This window comes from Thalassophryne amazonica, chromosome 7, assembly GCF_902500255.1.
Source record: "Thalassophryne amazonica chromosome 7, fThaAma1.1, whole genome shotgun sequence".
Classification (NCBI taxonomy): Eukaryota; Metazoa; Chordata; class Actinopteri; order Batrachoidiformes; family Batrachoididae; genus Thalassophryne; species Thalassophryne amazonica.
The window spans coordinates 3,731,929-3,754,838 of NC_047109.1; the positions used below are offsets into that span (position 1 = coordinate 3,731,929).

Consider the following 22,910-nt stretch of genomic DNA (forward strand, 5'->3'; position numbering starts at 1 on the left):
ATCAAGGAGTAACTGACCAATCAGACACTGCGACACAAAAAACACTGAACGATGACGTCACGTCTATTTTTCTAAATTAAATCCTTCAATGAGACGTTTCCAATAAAAGTGAATTTTTTTTCTCTTTTTTTTTTTTTTTGTATTTACATTATTTGCGTTAGTTATGTTCGGTCCTGAATGAAATTAATAAAGAAATAAAGATGTGACGAGGACGAGGAGGAGCCAGTGCGGCAGTTACCGGTTAACAGCTAACGGTTACCGGTTAACGGCGGGGGGGTCAGACGGAGGGAGAAGCTGCGGCTTCATCCTCCTCAGTGGAAACGAAGCCTCCTTCTTCACCTCCTCACCATCACCTCCTCCTCTGGCCGGCGCGTGTGCGCGTGCACGCGACGGCTGCACTGCGGATCGTCGGACGGATCAAAGACATCAAAGGTAACCGACAGCATCCTCATGTGCGCGCGCTTCACCTTCATTTACCGCATCAAACCGCAACATCTGGACCGAAGCCACACCGCGACAAACACAGACAGTGCGTCAGCGTGACGTCATCATCCGAGCTGCATTCCTGCACAGTCTTCATCATCGTCTTCATCCGCCGCTGTGACGTCACGTCTCCAGCTACAGCACAGGCGGCCACCAGGTGGCGCTAGAAATGATTCATCTGCTTTTGCTGTTTGTTTTTAGCACAGATTTACTAGACAACAAGCCTGCCCCCTAGCGTTTGTAGTGAGTCAGCAACAAGAAAAAACACTGATCCTCTGAAAACACCAAAATATTAGTTTAGAAAGTTACGGTAGAATTCAGTTTGTGTTTCATTTTTATGACAACAAAATAATTAACATAGAGGGAAGGAAATAATAATGTTAGTCTAACAAGGTCTGACCTTATTAGACTTTTCAGCACCTGTTTCCTTTTCTACAAGTCTGTCCATCCTACCTGGTTGTACCGGATTCTTTGTGGTGTACAGAAGCACGGAGAACTCTTCTTTTTTGTTTCAGCATAATGAACACTGATTCAGTGATTGGCAGCATCAGTCATCTTGAAGGCTAAGGGGGCGGAGCCTGTGGTTTGGGGCACTCACTCTGTAGTTTCAGTGTTTACTCTGGTTCAAACCCCACCGCTGCCACATTTCTCCATGTGAGGTGGAGCTGCGTCAGAAAGGGCATCTGGTGTAAAACTTGTGCCAAATCTGCATGCAGGTCCAGCTTGGATCTGCTGTGGCGACCCCGAGGGAAAACACAGGAGCAACTGAAGGGACTTACTGTTCATGACAAAACTCTGATGTTCATGTAACGTGTGTTTTCAGTGCTGACAGAAAAACAGACACACCTGTATGATGTCATAAAGTCCACAACTGTTCTGTGTGTTTGCTGAGAAAAGCTGAAATTCTGTCCGTCACTGTTTTTCATATCGTGACCTCCGAGGTCATGACTTGCTGGCGGGGGCATAACGACAAACCGTTTACTGATAGGCTGGTGAAAAATGTGACACGTGGAACGACACTAAAAATGTTCTCTCCGGGTTTTCACAGCGCGAGCTTCCGACTCCTTTACTGCTTTTAAGGTTTCTAATTTTAGGGAACAGTTTGTCATTTTTCTCACCTCACTCACTCGTTTACGTTTGTAACGGTGGTTCTCAGAATCTTAGCTGCCGTTCAATTTGACGCATGTGGCAGCAAGTACATGTTAGATAATATCTGTGCTAATTCTTTATTCTATGTTAGTTATCAAGTATTTGTGTTATTTGTTTGGAAGTTCTGAGAAATGTAAGTTAAGTTTCACTTCCATCATATGTCCAAGTTTCAGACACAGGGAGAGCTCCCCCTGTTGGTGAGAGCCAGTAATATTAGAAATGTGAGACTAAACCACACCCATTGTTAACACCCACAAGGTATAAAACGTGCTGTACAAGTAACTTTGTGTACCTTCACAAGATGGACACTGTCTGTCTGTGAGGGACACAGGCCTGGTTTGTGTCGTGACCTTTAATAAACTCAAAATGAGGACCTCAGTGGTTTGGTTCTTGGTAAGGGGCAGCAAATTACATGAAAGAACTGGGTAGAAATAACATACAGATGTGACCTTTGACCTTGAACTCAGGTGAGCTTCTAAAGAAAAACTAAACCATGCAGCAACTTCATCTGAGGTCAAAGGTCAAACCAGAGGGAACCATCCACCGCTGTGACGTCAGAGCAACTTTAAAGGGAAACACAGAAGCAAAAACTCAAGGCCACTTTTTGTCTCCTTTCAACCTTCCTCACTTGCTCATCCTAACATCCTTGCCTTTCCTTCCTGTGTCCCTGCTTCCTACATTGTTTCCTTTATCTTTCCTTTACTTCCTAAATGTTTTTATGTTTGTAACTGTTTCAGTTTTTCTTCATCGGTCCAGGTCAACGGCAATTTTAAAAGCAATGCAACTCAGCGAAGCAGCAATCCAAAGGAAGCAGAAGAGAAACAAAAACAGAATTTTTATCAAACACAACAAGAATTAAAGGATAAAAATAAAAACCAGTTGATGTTAGCTGGTGAAGTGCACAAGTGTCCAAAATAATATGTGTGTGTTTAAAAAGTGAGTAAAGCTCAGAATCCTGATCATTTCTTTTATTTACGTCCACACAAGTGCAACACTGAACATTCTGTTACAAATCAGTACATGAAGAAACATTCATCAGATTTATTACTTGACAGGAAGTGAAGAAAAATGAATATTAGACTGTTGATAAAATATCAGTGTGTATTTTTTGTGTACAAACTCCAACATTTGCTGTATGAAGTGAGAAATGCTTGTAGATTTCTCTTTCCTGTGACCGACTGAGCTCATATTTAGTTGTATGAACACTGTTTCTGAGACCTGCTTCATGTCTGTGTTTCGTGGAGTCGACCAGCTTCCGTCTACTGTGAACAGGTCTTCCAGTCCAGGTCCTTTTTCTTGCTCTGCTTTTCTTGGTTTTGCCTCACAAACTGTATTTTTGACGTCACCCCACAGGTTTTCTGTTGGATTCAGGTCCTGGGGTTGGACCGGACTCTCCGTAACATTAACCTGGTGGGTCTGGAACCAAGATGCTGCTGACTTGTTGGTGTGTTTGGGGTCGTTGCCTGGTTGAATCATTTCCTCTTCGAGTGTTCTGATCTGTTCAAACTGATCCCGGGATGTGATCAGTAGACCTGAGAAACATCTCCAGATCATGATGCTCCACAGGTTTCACTGTGGCTTCAGTCTGTGACCCCGAGACCCAAAAAGAACAAAATACTGCTCTGTTTCTCTGCAGTCCAGTCAGTGTGTTCTTTGTCAAACCTCTTCACATGTGGGGGGTTTTTTCCCCCCCACAGTGGGACTCTGTGGGGTCTCTTGTCCGTTTGTCTTCACACAGACATCTTCTAGTTGTTCCAGGACTCACAGGGACCTTCAGACCTTCTTTGATCCTCGTCTGAGTCTTTGTCATTTTAAATGGTGGTTTTCTGTTGTTTTTTTTTTTTTTTAAACATTTCATCATTGTTTTAGCAGGTTCTCACTTTCTCCACGTCTTTGTGTGTTTTCCTCTCTGCAGTCAACTTTTAATCAAAGTACTGCGTTGCAACGACTCCTTTGACTCAGAGAGAAACACAACAACTCCTGTCCTGTGCACCAACAGCATTTCTTGTATATTCATCCGTGAATTGTTCAGTAATTTATGTCTGTATCATGGCCCAAGCAGAGGGTCACCCCTTTGAGTCTGGTCTGCTTGAGGTTTCTTCCTCAGAGGGAGTTTTTTCTTACCACTGTTGCTCTGGGGGTTAGTAAGGTTAGACCTTACCTGTGTGAAGCGCTTTGAGGCAACTCTGTTGTAATTTGGCGCTATATAAATGAAATTAAATTGAAATTGAACAACCAGCAGGAAGAACATTTACTGTCTTCATCCTTCAACAACGGGACACAGAAAGCAAAAATCTGACACTGATAAATATACTTTGAACGGCCTGATGTTCATTTTAACTTTGATGAATGTTTCTTCATGTATGGATTTGTAATAGAATGTAAGTGTTCATAATGTATTTGTCTGTTTGGAAATAAAGGACAAGAATAAGCGAAGTGCACAACACATCTGCGCATACGTGGGTTAAACGGGGGCAAAAATCCCAACTACCAAACTCACACCGCTCCCATTGAATTTTGTATACAGTAGCATTAGCGGACTGTAAAAGTTAAGGCTTTTACAGGGATTGTTTCAAAGGCTTTAAGCGATACATACAATAATGACAGGTGTGCACTGTGCTGTTTTCAAATGCTCAACCAGAATTTATAGGCTTGAAAGTTGGCTGAAAACACACGATTGCAAAGCTCCACCGAGTCCACCTCCGTTCATTCTACACAATTAGCAAGTAGCAACGGACCTGGTCAGTGTTCACTTGACTTTTGTCCTTAAATATTGCCCAAGCATGGCAGATGAAACCATGTTTCTGCTGAAACATTCTGGAGAATTGGTCTGGCTCCTGTTTTGTTTTTCTCCCCTCAATCAATCAATCAATCAATCAACTTTTTTCTTGTATAGCGCCAAATCACAACAAACAGTTGCCCCAAGGCGCTCCACATTGCAAAGCAAGGCCATACAATAATTATGAAACACAGTCTACGTCTAAAGCAACATAACCAAGGGATGGTCCAGGGTCACCCGATCCAGCCCTAACTATAAGCCTTAGCGAAAAGGAAAGTTTTAAGCCTAATCTTAAAAGTAGAGAGGGTATCTGTCTCCCTGATCTGAATTGGGAGCTGGTTCCACAGGAGAGGAGCCTGAAAGCTGAAGGCTCTGCCTCCCATTCTACTCTTACAAACCCTAGGAACTACAAGTAAGCCTGCAGTCTGAGAGCGAAGCGCTCTAATGGGGTGATATGGTACTACGAAGTCCCTAAGATAAGATGGGACCTGATTATTCAAAACCTTATAAGTAAGAAGAAGAATTTTAAATTCTATTCTAGCATTAACAGGAAGCCAATGAAGAGAGGCCAACACGGGTGAGATATGCTCTCTCCTGCTAGTCCCCGTCAGTACTCTAGCTGCAGCATTCTGAACCAACTGAAGGCTTTTTAGGGAACTTTTAGGACAACCTGATAATAATGAATTACAATAGTCCAGCCTAGAGGAAACAAATGCATGAATTAGTTTTTCAGCATCACTCTGAGACAAGACCTTTCTGATTTTAGAGATATTGCGTAAATGCAAAAAGCAGTCCTACATATTTGTTTAATATGCGCTTTGAATGACATATCCTGATCAAAAATAACTCCAAGATTTCTCACAGTATTACTAGAGGTCAGGGTAATGCCATCCAGAGTAAGGATCTGGTTAGACACCATGCTTCTAAGATTTGTGGGGCCAAGTACAATAACTTCAGTTTTATCTGAGTTTAAAAGCAGGAAATTAGAGGTCATCCATGTCTTTATGTCTGTAAGACAATCCTGCAGTTTAGCTAATTGGTGCGTATCCTCTGGCTTCATGGATAGATAAAGCTGGGTATCATCTGCGTAACAATGAAAATTTAAGCAATACCGTCTAATAATACTGCCCAAGGGAAGCATGTATAAAGTGAATAAAATTGGTCCTAGCACAGAACCTTGTGGAACTCCATAATTAACTTTAGTCTGTGAAGAAGATTCCCCATTTACATGAACAAACTGTAATCTATTAGACAAATATGATTCAAACCACCGCAGCGCAGTGCCTTTAATACCTATGGCATGCTCTAATCTCTGTAATAAAATTTTATGGTCAACAGTATCAAAAGCAGCACTGAGGTCCAACAGAACAAGCACAGAGATAAGTCCACTGTCCGAAGCCATAAGAAGATCATTTGTAACCTTCACTAATGCTGTTTCTGTACTATGATGAATTCTAAAACCTGACTGAAACTCTTCAAATAGACCATTCCTCTGCAGGTGATCAGTTAGCTGTTTTACAACTACCCTCTCAAGAATCTTTGAGAGAAAAGGAAGGTTGGAGATTGGCCTATAATTAGCTAAGATAGCTGGGTCAAGTGATGGCTTTTTAAGTAATGGTTTAATTACTGCCACCTTAAAGGCCTGTGGTACATAACCAACTAACAAAGATAGATTGATCATATTTAAGATTGAAGCATTAAATAATGGTAGGGCTTCCTTGAGCAGCCTGGCAGGAATGGGGTCTAATAAGCATGTTGATGGTTTGGATGAAGTAACTAATGAAAATAACTCAGACAGAACAATCGGAGAGAAAGAGTCTAACCAAATACCGGCATCACTGAAAGCAGCCAAAGATAACGATACATCTTTGGGATGGTTATGAGTAATTTTTTCTCTAACAGTCAAAATTTTGTTAGCAAAGAAAGTCATGAAGTCATTACTAGTTAAAGTTAATGGAATACTCAGCTCAATAGAGCTCTGACTCTTTGTCAGCCTGGCTACAGTGCTGAAAAGAAACCTGGGGTTGTTCTTATTTTCTTCAATTAGTGATGAGTAGAAAGATGTCCTAGCTTCACGAAGGGCTTTCTTATAGAGCAACAAACTCTTTTTCCAGGCTAAGTGAAGATCTTCTAAATTAGTGAGACGCCATTTCCTCTCCAACTTTACGGGTTATCTGCTTTAAGCTACGAGTTTGTGAGTTATACCACGGAGTCAGACACTTCTGATTTAAAGCTCTCTTTTTCAGAGGAGCTACAGCATCCAAAGTTGTCTTCAATGAGGATGTAAAACTATTGACAAGATACTCTAACTCCCTTACAGAGTTTAGGTAGCTACTCTGCTCTGTGTTGGTATATGACATTAGAGAACATAAAGAAGGAATCATATCCTTAAACCTAGTTACAGCGCTTTCTGAAAGACTTCTAGTGTAATGAAACTTATTCCCCACTGCAGGGTAGTCCATCAGGGTAAATGTAAATGTTATTAAAAAATGATCAGACAAAAGGGAGTTTTCAGGGAATACTGTTAAGTCTTCTATTTCCATACCATAAGTCAGAACAAGATCTAAAATATGATTAAAGTGGTGGGTGGACTCATTTACTTTTTGAGCAAAGCCGATAGAGTCTAATAATAGATTAAATGCAGTGTTGAGGCTGTCATTCTCAGCATCTGTGTGGATGTTAAAATCGCCCACTATAATTATCTTATCTGAGCTAAGCACTAAGTCAGACAAAAGGTCTGAAAATTCACAGAGAAACTCACAGTAACGACCAGGTGGACGATAGATAATAACAAATACAACTGGTTTTTGGGACTTCCAATTTGGATGGACAAGACTAAGAGACAAGCTTTCAAATGAATTAAAGCTCTGTCTGGGTTTTTGATTAATTAATAAGATGGAATGGAAGATTGCTGCTAATCCTCCCCCTCGGCCCGTGCTACGAGCATTCTGACAGTTAGTGTGACTCGGGGGTGTTGACTCATTTAAACTAACATATTCATCCTGCTGTAACCAGGTTTCTGTTAGGCAGAATAAATCAATACGTTGATCAATTATTATATCATTTACCAACAGGGACTTAGAAGAAAGAGACCTAATGTTTAATAGACCACATTTAACTGTTTTAGTCTGTGGTGCAGTTGAAGGTGCTATATTATTTTTTCTTTTTGAATTTTTATGCTTAAATAGATTTTTGCTAGTTATTGGTGGTCTGGGAGCAGGCACCGTCTCTACGGGGATGGGGTAATAGGGGGATGGCAGGGGGAGAGAAGCTGCAGAGAGGTGTATAAGACCACAGCTCTGCCTCCTGGTCCCAACGCTAGACAGTCACAGTTTGGAGGATCCCAAAAAATTGGCCAGATTTCTACAAATGAGAGCTGCTCCCTCTAAAGTGGGATGGATGCCGTCTCTCCTAACAAGACCAGGTTTTTCCCAGAAGTTTTGCCAATTATCAATGAAGCCCACCTCATTTTTTGGACTCCACTCAGACAGCCAGCAATTCAAGGAGAACAGGCGGCTAAACATGTCACTCCTGGTCTGATTGGGGAGGGGCCCAGAGAAAACAACAGAGTCCGACATTGTTTTTGCAAAGTTACACACCGATTCAATGTTAATTTTAGTGACCTCCGATTGGCGTAACCGGGTGTCATTACTGCCGACGTGAATTACAATCTTACCAAATTTACGCTTAGCCTTAGCCAGCAATTTCAAATGTCCTTCGATGTCGCCTGCTCTGGCCCCCGGAAGACAATTGACAATGGTTGCTGGTGTCGCTAACTTCACATTTCTCAAAACAGAGTCGCCAATAACCAGAGTTTGATCCTCTGCGAGTGTATCGTCGAGTGGGGAAAAACGGTTAGAGATGTGAACGGGTTGGCGGTGTACACGGGGCTTCTGTTTAGGGCTACGCTTCCTCCTCACAGTCACCCAGTCAGCCTGCCTTCCCGACTGCACGGGGTCTGCCAGGGGGGAACTAGCGGCGGCTAAGCTACCTTGGTCCGCACCGACTACAGGGGCCTGGCTAGCTGTAGAATTTTCCACGGTGCGGAGCCGAGTCTCCAATTCGCCCAGCCTGGCCTCCAAAGCTACGAATAAGCTGCACTTATTACATGTACCGTTACTGCTAAAGGAGGCCAAGGAATAACTAAACATTTCACACCCAGAGCAGAAAAGTACGGGAGAGACAGGAGAAGCCGCCATGCTAAAACGGCTAAGAGCTAGTAGCTACGCTAAGCTAGCGGATTCCCAAACAGGGAATCCGACACTAGACAGGCTGTGGAGCAGCACAGGTAACGCACAACAACAGTGCTAAAATAAAATAAAAATCCACTAGACAGGCTGTGGAGCAGCACAGGTAACGCACGACAACAGTGCTAAAAAATAAAATAAAAATCCACTGAACAGGCTGTGGAGCAGCACAGGTAACGCACGACAACAGCGCCAAAAAATAAAATAAAAATCCACTGGACAGACTGTGGAGCAGCACAGGTAACACACGACAACAGTGCTAAAACAAAATAAAATAAAAATCAAAATCCACTGGACAGGCTGTGGAGCAGCACAGGTAACGCACGACAACAGCGCCCAAAAAAATAAAATAAAAATCAAAATCCACTGGACAGGCTGTGGAGCAGCACAGGTAACGCACGACAACAGCGCCCAAAAAAATAAAATAAAAATAAAACTCCACTAGACAGGCTGTGGAGCAGCACAGGTAACGCACGACAACAGTGCTAAAAAATAAAATAAAAATAAAAATCCACTGGACAGGCTGTGGAGCAGCACAGGTAACGCACGACAACAGCGCCCAAAAAAATAAAATAAAAATAAAACTCCACTAGACAGGCTGTGGAGCAGCACAGGTAACGCACGACAACAGCGCCCAAAAAAATAAAATAAAAATAAAACTCCACTAGACAGGCTGTGGAGCAGCACAGGTAACGCACGACAACAGTGCTAAAAAATAAAATAAAAATCCACTGGACAGGCTGTGGAGCAGCACAGGTAACGCACGACAACAGCGCCCAAAAAAATAAAATAAAAATCAAAATCCACTGGACAGGCTGTGGAGCAGCACAGGTAACGCACGACAACAGCGCCCAAAAAAATAAAATAAAAATAAAACTCCACTAGACAGGCTGTGGAGCAGCACAGGTAACGCACGACAACAGTGCTAAAAAATAAAATAAAAATAAAAATCCACTGGACAGGCTGTGGAGCAGCACAGGTAACGCACGACAACAGCGCCCAAAAAAATAAAATAAAAATCAAAATCCACTGGACAGGCTGTGGAGCAGCACAGGTAACGCACGACAACAGCGCCCAAAAAAATAAAATAAAAATAAAACTCCACTAGACAGGCTGTGGAGCAGCACAGGTAACGCACGACAACAGTGCTAAAAAATAAAATAAAAATAAAATCCACTGGACAGGCTGTGGAGCAGCACAGGTAACGCACAACAACAGTGCTAAAAAATAAAATAAAATAAAAATAAAAATCCACTGGACAGGCTGTGGAGCAGCACAGGTAACGCACAACAACAGTGCTAAAAAATAAAATAAAATAAAAATAAAAATCCACTGGACAGGCTGTGGAGCAGCACAGGCAACGCACGACAACAGTGCTAAAAAATAAAATAAAAATAAAACTCCACTGGACAGGCTGTGGAGCAGCACAGGTAACGCACGACAACAGCGCCCAAAAAAATAAAATCAAAATCAAAATCCACTGGACAGGCTGTGGAGCAGCACAGGTAACGCACGACAACAGGCGCCCAAAAAAATAAAATAAAAATAAAACTCCACTAGACAGGCTGTGGAGCAGCACAGGTAACGCACGACAACAGTGCTAAAAAATAAAATAAAAATAAAAATCCACTGGACAGGCTGTGGAGCAGCACAGGTAACGCACAACAACAGTGCTAAAAAATAAAATAAAATAAAAATAAAAATCCACTGGACAGGCTGTGGAGCAGCACAGGTAACGCACAACAACAGTGCTAAAAAATAAAATAAAATAAAAATCAAAATCCACTGGACAGGCTGTGGAGCAGCACAGGTAACGCACGACAACAGCGCCCAAAAAAATAAAATAAAAATAAAACTCCACTAGACAGGCTGTGGAGCAGCACAGGTAACGCACGACAACAGTGCTAAAAAATAAAATAAAAATAAAAATCCACTGGACAGGCTGTGGAGCAGCACAGGTAACGCACAACAACAGTGCTAAAAAATAAAATAAAATAAAAATAAAAATCCACTGGACAGGCTGTGGAGCAGCACAGGTAACGCACAACAACAGTGCTAAAAAATAAAATAAAATAAAAATAAAAATCCACTAGACAGGCTGTGGAGCAGCACAGGTAACGCACAACAACAGTGCTAAAAAATAAAATAAAAATCCACTGGACAGGCTGTGGAGCAGCACAGGTAACACACGACAGCAGCGCCCAAAAAAATAAAATAAAAATAAAAATCCACTGGACAGGCTGTGGAGCAGCACAGGTAACGCACGACAACAGTGCTAAAAAATAAAATAAAAATCCACTAGACAGGCTGTGGAGCAGCACAGGTAACGCACGACAACAGTGCTAAAAAATAAAATAAAAATCCACTAGACAGGCTGTGGAGCAGCACAGGTAACGCACGACAACAGTGCTAAAAAATAAAATAAAAATCCACTGGACAGGCTGTGGAGCAGCACAGGTAACACACGACAGCAGCGCCCAAAAAAATAAAATAAAAATAAAAATCCACTGGACAGGCTGTGGAGCAGCACAGGTAACACACGACAACAGCGCCCAAAAAAATAAAATAAAAATAAAAATCCACTGGACAGGCTGTGGAGCAGCACAGGTAACGCACGACAACAGTGCTAAAACAAAATAAAAATCCACTGGACAGGCTGTGGAGCAGCACAGGTAACGCACGACAACAGTGCTAAAACAAAATAAAAATCCACTGGACAGGCTGTGGAGCAGCACAGGTAACACACGACAACAGCGCCCAAAAAAATAAAATAAAAATAAAAATCCACTGGACAGGCTGTGGAGCAGCACAGGTAACGCACGACAACAGTGCTAAAACAAAATAAAAATCCACTAGACAGGCTGTGGAGCAGCACAGGTAACACACGACAACAGTGCTAAAACAAAATAAAAATCCACTAGACAGGCTGTGGAGCAGCACAGGTAACGCACGACAACAGCGCTAAATAAAAATCCACTAGACAGGCTGTGGAGCAGCACAGGTAACGCACGACAACAGCGCCCAAAAAAATAAAATAAAAATCCACTGGACAGGCTGTGGAGCAGCACAGGTAACGCACGACAACAGCGCTAAATAAAAATCCACTAGACAGGCTGTGGAGCAGCACAGGTAACGCACGACAACAGCGCCCAAAAAAATAAAATAAAAATCCACTGGACAGGCTGTGGAGCAGCACAGGTAACACACGACAACAGTGCTAAAATAAAATAAAAATCCACTAGACAGGCTGTGGAGCAGCACAGGTAACACACGACAACAGTGCTAAAATAAAATAAAAATCCACTGGACAGGCTGTGGAGCAGCACAGGTAACGCACGACAACAGTGCTAAAACAAAATAAAAATCCACTGGACAGGCTGTGGAGCAGCACAGGTAACACACGACAACAGCGCCCAAAAAAATAAAATAAAAATAAAAATCCACTGGACAGGCTGTGGAGCAGCACAGGTAACGCACGACAACAGTGCTAAAACAAAATAAAAATCCACTAGACAGGCTGTGGAGCAGCACAGGTAACGCACGACAACAGCGCTAAATAAAAATCCACTAGACAGGCTGTGGAGCAGCACAGGTAACGCACGACAACAGCGCCCAAAAAAATAAAATAAAATCCACTGGACAGGCTGTGGAGCAGCACAGGTAACGCACGACAACAGCGCTAAATAAAAATCCACTAGACAGGCTGTGGAGCAGCACAGGTAACGCACGACAACAGCGCCCAAAAAATAAAATAAAAATAAAAATCCACTGGACAGGCTGTGGAGCAGCACAGGTAACGCACGACAACAGTGCTAAAACAAAATAAAAATCCACTAGACAGGCTGTGGAGCAGCACAGGTAACGCACGACAACAGCGCTAAATAAAAATCCACTAGACAGGCTGTGGAGCAGCACAGGTAACGCACGACAACAGCGCCCAAAAAAATAAAATAAAAATCCACTGGACAGGCTGTGGAGCAGCACAGGTAACGCACGACAACAGTGCTAAAATAAAATAAAAATCCACTGGACAGGCTGTGGAGCAGCACAGGTAACGCACGACAACAGTGCTAAAATAAAATAAAAATCCACTGGACAGGCTGTGGAGCAGCACAGGTAACGCACGACAACAGCGCTAAATAAAAATCCACTAGACAGGCTGTGGAGCAGCACAGGTAACGCACGACAACAGCGCCCAAAAAATAAAATAAAAATCCACTGGACAGGCTGTGGAGCAGCACAGGTAACACACGACAACAGTGCTAAAATAAAATAAAAATCCACTAGACAGGCTGTGGAGCAGCACAGGTAACACACGACAACAGTGCTAAAATAAAATAAAAATCCACTGGACAGGCTGTGGAGCAGCACAGGTAACGCACGACAACAGTGCTAAAACAAAATAAAAATCCACTGGACAGGCTGTGGAGCAGCACAGGTAACACACGACAACAGCGCCCAAAAAAATAAAATAAAAATAAAAATCCACTGGACAGGCTGTGGAGCAGCACAGGTAACGCACGACAACAGTGCTAAAACAAAATAAAAATCCACTAGACAGGCTGTGGAGCAGCACAGGTAACGCACGACAACAGCGCTAAATAAAAATCCACTAGACAGGCTGTGGAGCAGCACAGGTAACGCACGACAACAGCGCCCAAAAAAATAAAATAAAATCCACTGGACAGGCTGTGGAGCAGCACAGGTAACGCACGACAACAGCGCTAAATAAAAATCCACTAGACAGGCTGTGGAGCAGCACAGGTAACGCACGACAACAGCGCCCAAAAAAATAAAATAAAAATAAAAATCCACTGGACAGGCTGTGGAGCAGCACAGGCAACGCACGACAACAGTGCTAAAACAAAATAAAAATCCACTAGACAGGCTGTGGAGCAGCACAGGTAACGCACGACAACAGCGCTAAATAAAAATCCACTAGACAGGCTGTGGAGCAGCACAGGTAACGCACGACAACAGCGCCCAAAAAAATAAAATAAAAATCCACTGGACAGGCTGTGGAGCAGCACAGGTAACGCACGACAACAGCGCTAAATAAAAATCCACTAGACAGGCTGTGGAGCAGCACAGGTAACGCACGACAACAGCGCCCAAAAAAATAAAATAAAAATCCACTGGACAGGCTGTGGAGCAGCACAGGTAACGCACGACAACAGTGCTAAAATAAAATAAAAATCCACTAGACAGGCTGTGGAGCAGCACAGGTAACACACGACAACAGCGCTAAAATAAAATAAAAATCCACTAGACAGGCTGTGGAGCAGCACAGGTAACACACGACAACAGTGCTAAAATAAAATAAAAATCCACTAGGCAGGCTGTGGAGCAGCACGACAACAGTGCTAAAAAATAAAATAAAAACGAAAGCGTTAGCAAGCTAGTTAGCTTGCCAACGCTGATGAAGGTTAGCTGTTATGACTGTTCTGTTATGTTCTATGTTCCTTCCTCCCTCCTTCCTGTTTACCTGCCAGTGGAGCTGATCATCACCAACACCTGTGGCTGCAGCATACTTGCATCAAATCAGTGGCGTCTACTTAAACAGTGAAATTCCTTGTCCTTGAAGAGTGCTCAACTTAATTCTTCTGTGTTTGAGTTTTAATTTTGTGTTTGTTTTTGTGCAGTCTGCAGCCATCACCAGTTCCACTGGCCTGCCTGGTTTCTAGCACCCGCCGCCTGTCCTGCAGTGTCTATATCTCGTGGTCTCCATCATTTGCAGTATTGCATTTTTGCCCAGCATTATTAGAATAAACCTTTTTTCCATTAAACTTCTGCCTTACAGCATTTTGAGTCCGTTTCTAGTTCCTGATAGTATTTCAACAGAATAATCTGGCCAACATGGACTCAGCTGGGGCAGGCACGATCCACCACACATTCTCCTTGCAGGGCAGCTTACTGGGTCAAGATAATCAGCAAATCTAGGACCTCCAGAACAGCAACCAACAACTATCAGCTCGGGTATCACAACTCTGTGCACAGTTCATCGCACGCACCAACTGAATCACAAGTATGATCCCTGCATCCAGTACCGGTCCAACCCCCAAGCACTGACCTCGCAAGTTAATGACCACTAACACATCAGCACACAATTGGTTAGTTTGTGACCCAGAACTGTTCTCTGGCAGATTTATTCACTGTTCATCATGTTTGCTTCAGTAGTCTGATCGTTTTGTTTTTTTTTTTCCTCAGAGACCCTCCAGATTCAGGACAGATACCAGTGAAGTCACCTACCTTACAAGCTTACTCAGGGGGAGTCGCTGATGTGTATCTCATGGGGGGCAGACGGCCTCTGAAAGATTATTTAGTAACTGTCAGGGCGCCTTCAATACTGTGAAATATTCAGCAGAATTTTGCATTTTAACTGCCAGGGCAGGCTGGAACGTCACAGCGTTGCCAGCTGCATTTTGAACTGTAATGAACTCATCCCATCTGCTCAAAGTGATGTTAATCAGTGAAATCACCTTCTGGATCCAGTGGCTGCAAAGAAAACCTGCACCCTCTCTGCCCTTTCTGGAATACTTTGAACATCACTGGTCTTACTAATGCCTCTGCAATGTTCCAAGCACTGGTAAATGATGTGCTGCGCAATTTTCTCAACCAATTTGTGGTCCTCTACTTAGATGATATCCTTATCTTTTTCGAAGACCTTAAAGAACACCAGGTGCACGTCTGTCAGGTCCTCCAGCATTCCACCTGCCCTCAGTCACGTTCCTGGGTTTCATCATTGAGCAAGGACAAATTAAACCAGACTCTGATAAGATCTGAGAAGTTCAGGAATGACCGGCTCCCACTACACTCAAGCAGGTACGATTCTTAGCATTCGCTAACTTCTGCAAATTCATCTGCAATTAGGTCGCTTTGCCACTTACTGCTCTCACCTCTCTGAAAACACCATACAGCTGGACACCCACTGCCAACCAGGACTTCACCCATCTGAAACATCGGTACATCTCGGTGCCAGCTGTCATCCAGTCGGATCCTAGTTCACAGTGGAGGTCGATGCTTACAAAACCGGGAACGGGGCTGTACTTTTCCAGAGCAGGTCTGATAATAGATTACATCCTTGCACATTCTTTTCTCAACTCCTGTCTCCAGCTGAGGTTATCTATGATGTTGGTAACCAGAACTGTTAGCCATTAAGGAATAATGGAGACACTGGTTGGAAGGGTCCACACATCTGTTCATTGTTTGGATTGATCATAAGAATCTCTTCTACATTCAGAATGCCAAGAGACTTAATACCCGTCAAGCCAGGTGGGCCCTGTTTTTTTGGTCAGTTTAATTTTGCTATCACCTAAAGACCTGGATCCAAGAACACCAAATCAGATGCCTTATCGCAACAGTTCACCCTGGACATAGACTCAAGTACTTCTAAGAATATCATCCCCTCCTCAGTCATTATAGGGAAACTGTTCTGTTTTTGCAAGAGGAAAGTTGTAACACCAACCCACCACTGGTTTTCTCTGTCTACTTCCGTTTCCACATCCTCCTTGGTCTGTCTCTACTTTGTCACCAGTCTTCCAGCCTTCCATGGCCATACCATCATCCTCACCATCATAGATCAGTTCTTCAAGGCCAACCATTTCATCCCCCTCTCCAACTTCCCTACAGTCCAAGAGACTGCTGACTTCGTGGTCCACCATATGTTCCATCTGTATGGCATACCTCTGGACATGGTCTCTGACCGTGGACCCCAGTTTACATCACAGTTATGGAGAGCTTTTTTCTGCCTTGGGGCCACAGTCAGACTGTCATCTGGTTTCCATCCACAGTCCAACGGCCAGACAGAATAGGTAAACCAGGAGCTGGAATCCGTGTTCCACTATGTCACCGCCAGGGTCCCTGCGGCTTGGAGTGACCACCTGTCTTGGATCGAGTATGCCCACAAACTCACAGGTGAGCACCTCCACTGGACTGACCCTGTTTGAGTGCTCCCTTGAATACCAACCCCCACTGCTCCCGGAGCAAGAGGAGTTGGCGGCATCTATGCACACCTCCACCACTGCTGCAGAGTCTGGGCTTCCACACATTTTGCCCTGCTTGACTCCAGAGGCTAAGATCCCCGCTATACAGACCGCCATCAGACCCCGGCCTTGCTCTATCGTCCCAGGGAGGAGGTGTAGTTATCCTTGGCTAACATTCCACTGCAGGTGACGACTCGCAACTTGGCCCTGCAGTTCCTGGGATCTTTCATGGTGGACAGTATCATCAACCCAGTGGTGGTTCATTTGCGCCTGCCATGATCTCTCTGTGTCCATCCGGTGTTCCATGTCTCCCACCTCCGGCCAGTCTGGACTAGGGCTGCAACAAACGATTATTTGGATCATCGATGAATCTGATGGGGTTTAGACACGATTAATCGATTAATCGGATTAACGGGGAATTTTTTTAAAATGTGCCAGGGAAACAGTTTTTCTCTACTTCCATCACTTTATTTAACAACAGAACTGCTTTTATTCACGTCTTTTATTACTCCCTCACATACACTGTGGTGTTGACTCTTAAATGTCTTTAAAAACAACCCTGAGCTTACATAGTGTACTGAATACTTTGGGAAACATTGTAAGCCCCCAAGGATTTTTAGTGGCTTTTTTTCAAAAATGATATAAAAAATATCTTGTACATTTTTGACAGCAACATTTTTTCCATGATTACATGAATACAAAACAAGTGGGTGGTACTGTCAGTATATTGTAGCTAAACTGCACACATTAGAAAAAAAATCACATTATAACCCAACGGGGTTCCTTCAGGGTTGACGTGGTTAAGGCAGAGGTGCCAAGAAGCGCGTGGACTTGTTTACGGTTTCTTTGTCTCTCTCTGCTTCTCCCACGTTTTTGCCCTGAACGTACAGGGACAACATTAATAAAAAACTGTCGGTGCTGTTACTGTTCTTTTTCTTTGTCTCTCACTCTGCCACTCGCCTCATTGCTCTGGGAGACGCACAGACAGCCTGAGCCTGACTAGATTATTAAATATTACATTTAAAAAATATTACAATTTGTAGTACATTTGACTCAATTATGACAACATACGCTTATTATACAGAAAACAAATGCACTCGAACATGCTGACACCTGCAACTGCTTAATGCTAACTTTAACATTGAAAATGCCATAGACATGCTAACGCGTTAGCATCGGTCCCGTTTTTTAGTTATAAAATACATGTATCAACTGTTTCAGAAGACCATAACAGGTCAGATTAACATAAAAAGGTGAATAATACTCACAGACTGTTTAGGGTTTTAGCGGGGGAATAATAAAGCGAAAGAACAAAAATGAACCAACGAAGCAATAGATCGACTCACTGCTTCAATCTGCGAATCACTACTTCGATTGGTTCAAGGTTCAAAGCAAAGCCGCTCTGCAGAAAAGCTGATTACAGACCTGCTGCAGGGTCTGTAATCAATATATAGAAATGATCATTTTCCTGAAAAACACCCCCAAAACAACAGCCACTCTGAAGGGCCGATAAGGGAATCGTTAAGCAAAAAGGTTACTGATGTCGGTGGATCGAATCATTTCTTACGATACCCGAAAGGATCTGGTTCTCGATACCCATCCCTAATTACGACTGCTTACACAAAAATAAACAAACATTTGTTAACTTGCCCAGACACTGAGCTCTCCCCTTCCTCATTGATGAGTCTGATATGCTTTCATTTGAGATGCTGCATCATTACGTCGTACTCCCGTGCCATGCGAGGTCCAACTTGCACATGTTGCAGTTAACAAGCGTCTTTGCGTTGTTTAACGTAAAGTGCTCCCACACTTTTGAAGTCTTAACTTTCTTTTGTCTACTTGCATCTGCCATATTCTAACTGTGTAGTTCTACGAAACAGCATCTGATCTCCTCTGTGCCCTGGTCGCTACTGGTGTCAGAAACGGCCAGCAGCCAACGCCTGTTGTCATCGAATTTTATTGATTCGTTGTTGCAGCCCTAGTCTGGACCAGTTCGTTGCATCCTCCAGCCAATCTCCCTCTTCCCACCCGGCTCGTTGATTGCCATCCAGCCTGGACAGTGCAACGCCTACTGGATGTGCGTCACTGGGGTTTCCAGTATCTGGTGGACTGGGAGAGTTATGGGCATGAAGAGCACTCCTAGGAGCCTGGGGGCTGTCCTCGAGCAGGAGTGCCATTGTGGTCTGTAGAATTGGTCTGGCTCCTGTTTTGTTTTTCTCCCCTCCTTCCTGTTTACCTACCAGTGAAACTGATCATCACCAACATCTGCGTCAAATGAGCAATGTTTACTTAAAGCCTGGTTCACAGACAGGATTTTAAAATTATCTTTAGGTTTCCGAAACCTGAGAGACCACACACGTGAAGATAAAAAATCATAGCTCTAACAGGTTTGGTCGTACAGTGTGTGGTGTTCAGCCACACGGTAAGAACAACATCACACACCAACAGATTTAACACACGAACATTTACAGTTCAGACAGGAAATCTCACCAAAATCTCTCGAGATTAAACGTGACTTCAGAGTAAACAAACGGAGGTACTTTGTGGACTATTTAAAACAGAGGGAAAAACGATAAAAAAAGGAAAAGGAAAGGTGTTCTTTAAAGGAGTGGAGACAGCGCGACCACCGGACTTTCTGGTAAGTCAGAACAGCTGTTTTGATTTTATTTTTCGCTCCGTATGTCCGTCACCTCGCTTTGTGATTGGCTGCACGTCACATTCAGCAGGCTGCTCGTTTGTGGTCGGAGGACACAACACACGCTGCGATATCGGGCCAAAAAAACCCAACATGTTGAATATCCCCGATTTGCGATCGGAGCGTCCTGACACCCTTCCGAGCAGATCAGAGCGCTCTGAACACACCACACATGGCAGGAATATCTGATAAGATTATCTTTGACGTCATCACAATTGTCGGGGCGTCCTTAAGATTGTCGGAACGGGAAGATCGGGTCCGATATTGGCCTAATTATCCTGCCGTGTGAACCAGGCTTAAGCCTCAGCTGAACAGAAGGACGCCACAAGATTATCTGTTTCCGAGAATGGTAATACTGGCCTCCAGTGAAATTCTTTGTCCTTGAAGAGTGCTTGATTTAGTTCGTCTAATTGTGTATGAGCTCTAATTTTGTGTTTGTTTTTGTGCAGTGTGCAGCCATCACCAGTGCCACTGGCCCACCTGGTTTCCTGTACCTGTCGTCTGTCCTCCAGTGTCTATGTCTGCTGATCTCTGTCACTGGAAATATCACCTTTTTATCCAGCATTATTACAATAAACCTTTTTTTCCCTTGAACTCCTGCCTTAAAGCATTTTGAGTCAGTTCCAGTTCCCGGTAGTATCACAACAGTTTCTGATGATGCCGGTGTTTAAACTCTGAAAACACACACATTTGTATAAAGCTCCATAGTGGTCGCATGCCAAAATGCTAATGCTAGCATATTAATGGTTGCTTGTTGAAGTAAACTGAGACAAAAATGTCACAATAAAAAGGAACTAGCTGAGGATGGGACACATCTTCAAGGAAGGACAAAGCAATCATTAAGGGTCCTTGGGCAAGGTCCTTTCTCTCTTCAGAGTTGCTCCCAGTGGGCGTGACAGCACCCTGACACCATGCGTGTGTGTGTGTGTGTGTGTGAATGAGTGAATATGAGGCATCATTGTAAAGTGCTTTGAGCTTCTAATTCAGACAAAGCAGCTCAAAATAAATCCAGTCCAAGGTCCATGTCACATTTATTGAAAATTCACTGATTGGACTGTCTTTCTTCCTCAGGTCATGTGACGTCTAATGGAAGACAGCCATTGAGCATTGAGTTAACTTTCAGCAAGTGGATTATCTGAGAAAAAGCTGAGGAACCATGGGAGATGGAGGACCCCTCCAAACCGAGGGGAACGCCCTCCTCAAGGCCGTCTTTCAAGGCAAGCTGAGACTGACTCGTCTGCTGCTGGAGGGCGGAGCTTACATCAACGAGGGCAATGAGCGCGGTGAGACACCCATCTCAGCTGCTTGCTTAGCCACCTACAATGATCCTCAGACCCACCTGAAGATGGTGCGATACCTTCTAGAGAAAGGTGCTGATCCAAATATCCCAGACAAAAGCGGGCGCACAGCACTGATACATGCCTGTGCTGAGAAGGCAGGCAAGGAAGTGGTCTCTCTTCTTCTGGAGAGTGGAGCTGATCCCAGCCTAAAAGACTACTCGGGCTCATCTGCTCTGGTCCACGCCATCAACAAAGGAGATCACGAAACTCTGCAGGTCCTGTTGGATGCTTGTAAGGCCAAAGGCAAAGAAGTGATCATTATCACAACAGATATGTCTCCTTCAGGCACAAAGAAGACAAAGCAGTATCTCAACTCCCCGCCATCACCGGGTGTTGTGGACAAGTTATTCCCCACCTGTATGTCACCATCTGAAGTGGAGATTGGCACCTCTAGCTCTCCAGCAGCAGATAAAGTCGGGATCTTTAATTTTGCACTGAGCTCAGCTTTACCTATACCTTCTGGACATCCTCCAGGGGAGAAGAGACTGGCACCACACAAGCTGCTGAAGAGGCTCAACTCTGAGCCTTGGGGCCTGGTCGCACACTCAGCGTTGACTGGACTTCCACAGGAGATGGTAGATCATGATCTGCAGGAGGAGGGAAGCTGGCATTTGAGCAGGACAATCTCAGAGATGAATGGCCTGTCCATCACAGAACCGGTGCGGCCTTTGTTATCCCGACGACACAGCATTGAAACCCATGATCCTTGCTCCCCCAAACTGACTGACAAATCCTTCTCCGAGGACTATGGTGTTCTCTGTGGTTCCTCTTGGGCTGATAAAGTTCAGCAGCACCAGATTTTATATCGAAGGAATACAGCACCAGAATACCAGGAGAATGTTGGAGGAGCTGGGGCCACCACCACCCGTGTCCTGACTGCTGAGAACCACCTCTGTCCAGAATCTAGCCCAGGGTCTCCAGACTCTGGCCGGGTGTCTGTGGAACGTAAATGGTACAACACCTCTCCTCTCTCCTTGATTACCAGCTCATCCCGGGAGTCACTGGAGAACATCCCCAATTCTGTTTCTCCCAGCTCGTTACGCAGGCGGCCCCCAGGGCTCCTTGAGCGTCGTGGCTCTGGGACCTTCCTACTTGACCACATTTCCCACACCAGACCTGGCTTTCTGCCTCCTCTGAACATCAACCCTCACAGACCCATCCCAGAGATCAAGGCTAATGGTAAGGCTACCTCTCCAGTCCATGCCACTAACAAAATCCTGGTCCCAGTGGCCCCAGCCTCACCCAAACGGGGGTCTGACTTCAAAATGAAAAAGAAGCTGTTGAGAAGACACTCGATGCAGACAGAGCAGATGAAGCAGCTGTCTACATTCCGGGAGATCTTGGCAGAAAAGGTCATTGAGTCGAGTGGGGATTGATAAATGGACAAGCTGGAGCATGCTATGATGGTTCCCCGTGGTAATGAGAATCTGAATGATGATAGTTCCCCATGGGACTGAGAACCTGAATCAGGATAGTTCCCCATAGGACTCAGAATTTAAATCAGGATAGTTCCCCATAGGACTGAGAATCTTAATCACGATAGTTTGCCATAGGACTGAGAATCTGAATCAGGAGAGTTCCCCATAGGACTGAGAATCTGAATCAGGAGAGTTCCCCATAGGACTGAGAATCTGAAACACAATAGTTCCCCGTAGGACTGAGAATCTGAATCAGGACGGTTCCTCGTAGCACTGAGAATCTGAATCAGGAGAGTTCCCCGTAGGACTGAGAGCCTGAATCAGGATGGTTCCCTGTAGGACTGAGAGTCTGAATCAGGAGAGTTCCCTTTAGGACTGAGAATCTGAATCAGGATAGTTCCCCATAGGACAGAGAATCTGAAACATGATAATTACCCTGTAGGACTGACAATCTGAATCAGGATAGTTCCCCATAAGACTAAGAATCTGAATCAGGATAGTTCCCCATAGGACAGAGAATCTGAAACATGATAATTACCCTGTAGGACTGACAATCTGAATCAGGATAGTTCCCCATAAGACTAAGAATCTGAATCAGGATAGTTCCCCATAGGACAGAGAATCTGAAACATGATAATTACCCTGTAGGACTGACAATCTGAATCAGGATAGTTCCCCATAAGACTAAGAATCTGAATCAGGATAGTTCCCCATAGGACAGAGAATCTGAAACATGATAATTACCCTGTAGGACTGACAATCTGAATCAGGATAGTTCCCCATAGGACAGAGAATCTGAAACATGATAATTACCCTG

At 44.0% G+C, this 22,910-nt stretch overlaps 1 protein-coding gene across 1 annotated transcript; it reads left to right on the forward strand.

Moving 5' to 3' along the window:
* The first annotated feature begins 319 nt into the window (after positions 1-319).
* On the forward strand, positions 320-22,164 carry LOC117513568 (ankyrin repeat domain-containing protein 34A). Its single transcript, XM_034173730.1, has 2 exons — positions 320-432; positions 20,407-22,164. Exon 2 carries the CDS (start codon positions 20,492-20,494, stop codon positions 22,049-22,051), a length of 1,560 nt encoding a protein of 519 aa, XP_034029621.1. The 5' UTR covers positions 320-432; positions 20,407-20,491; the 3' UTR covers positions 22,052-22,164.
* The last annotated feature ends 746 nt before the right edge of the window (positions 22,165-22,910 follow it).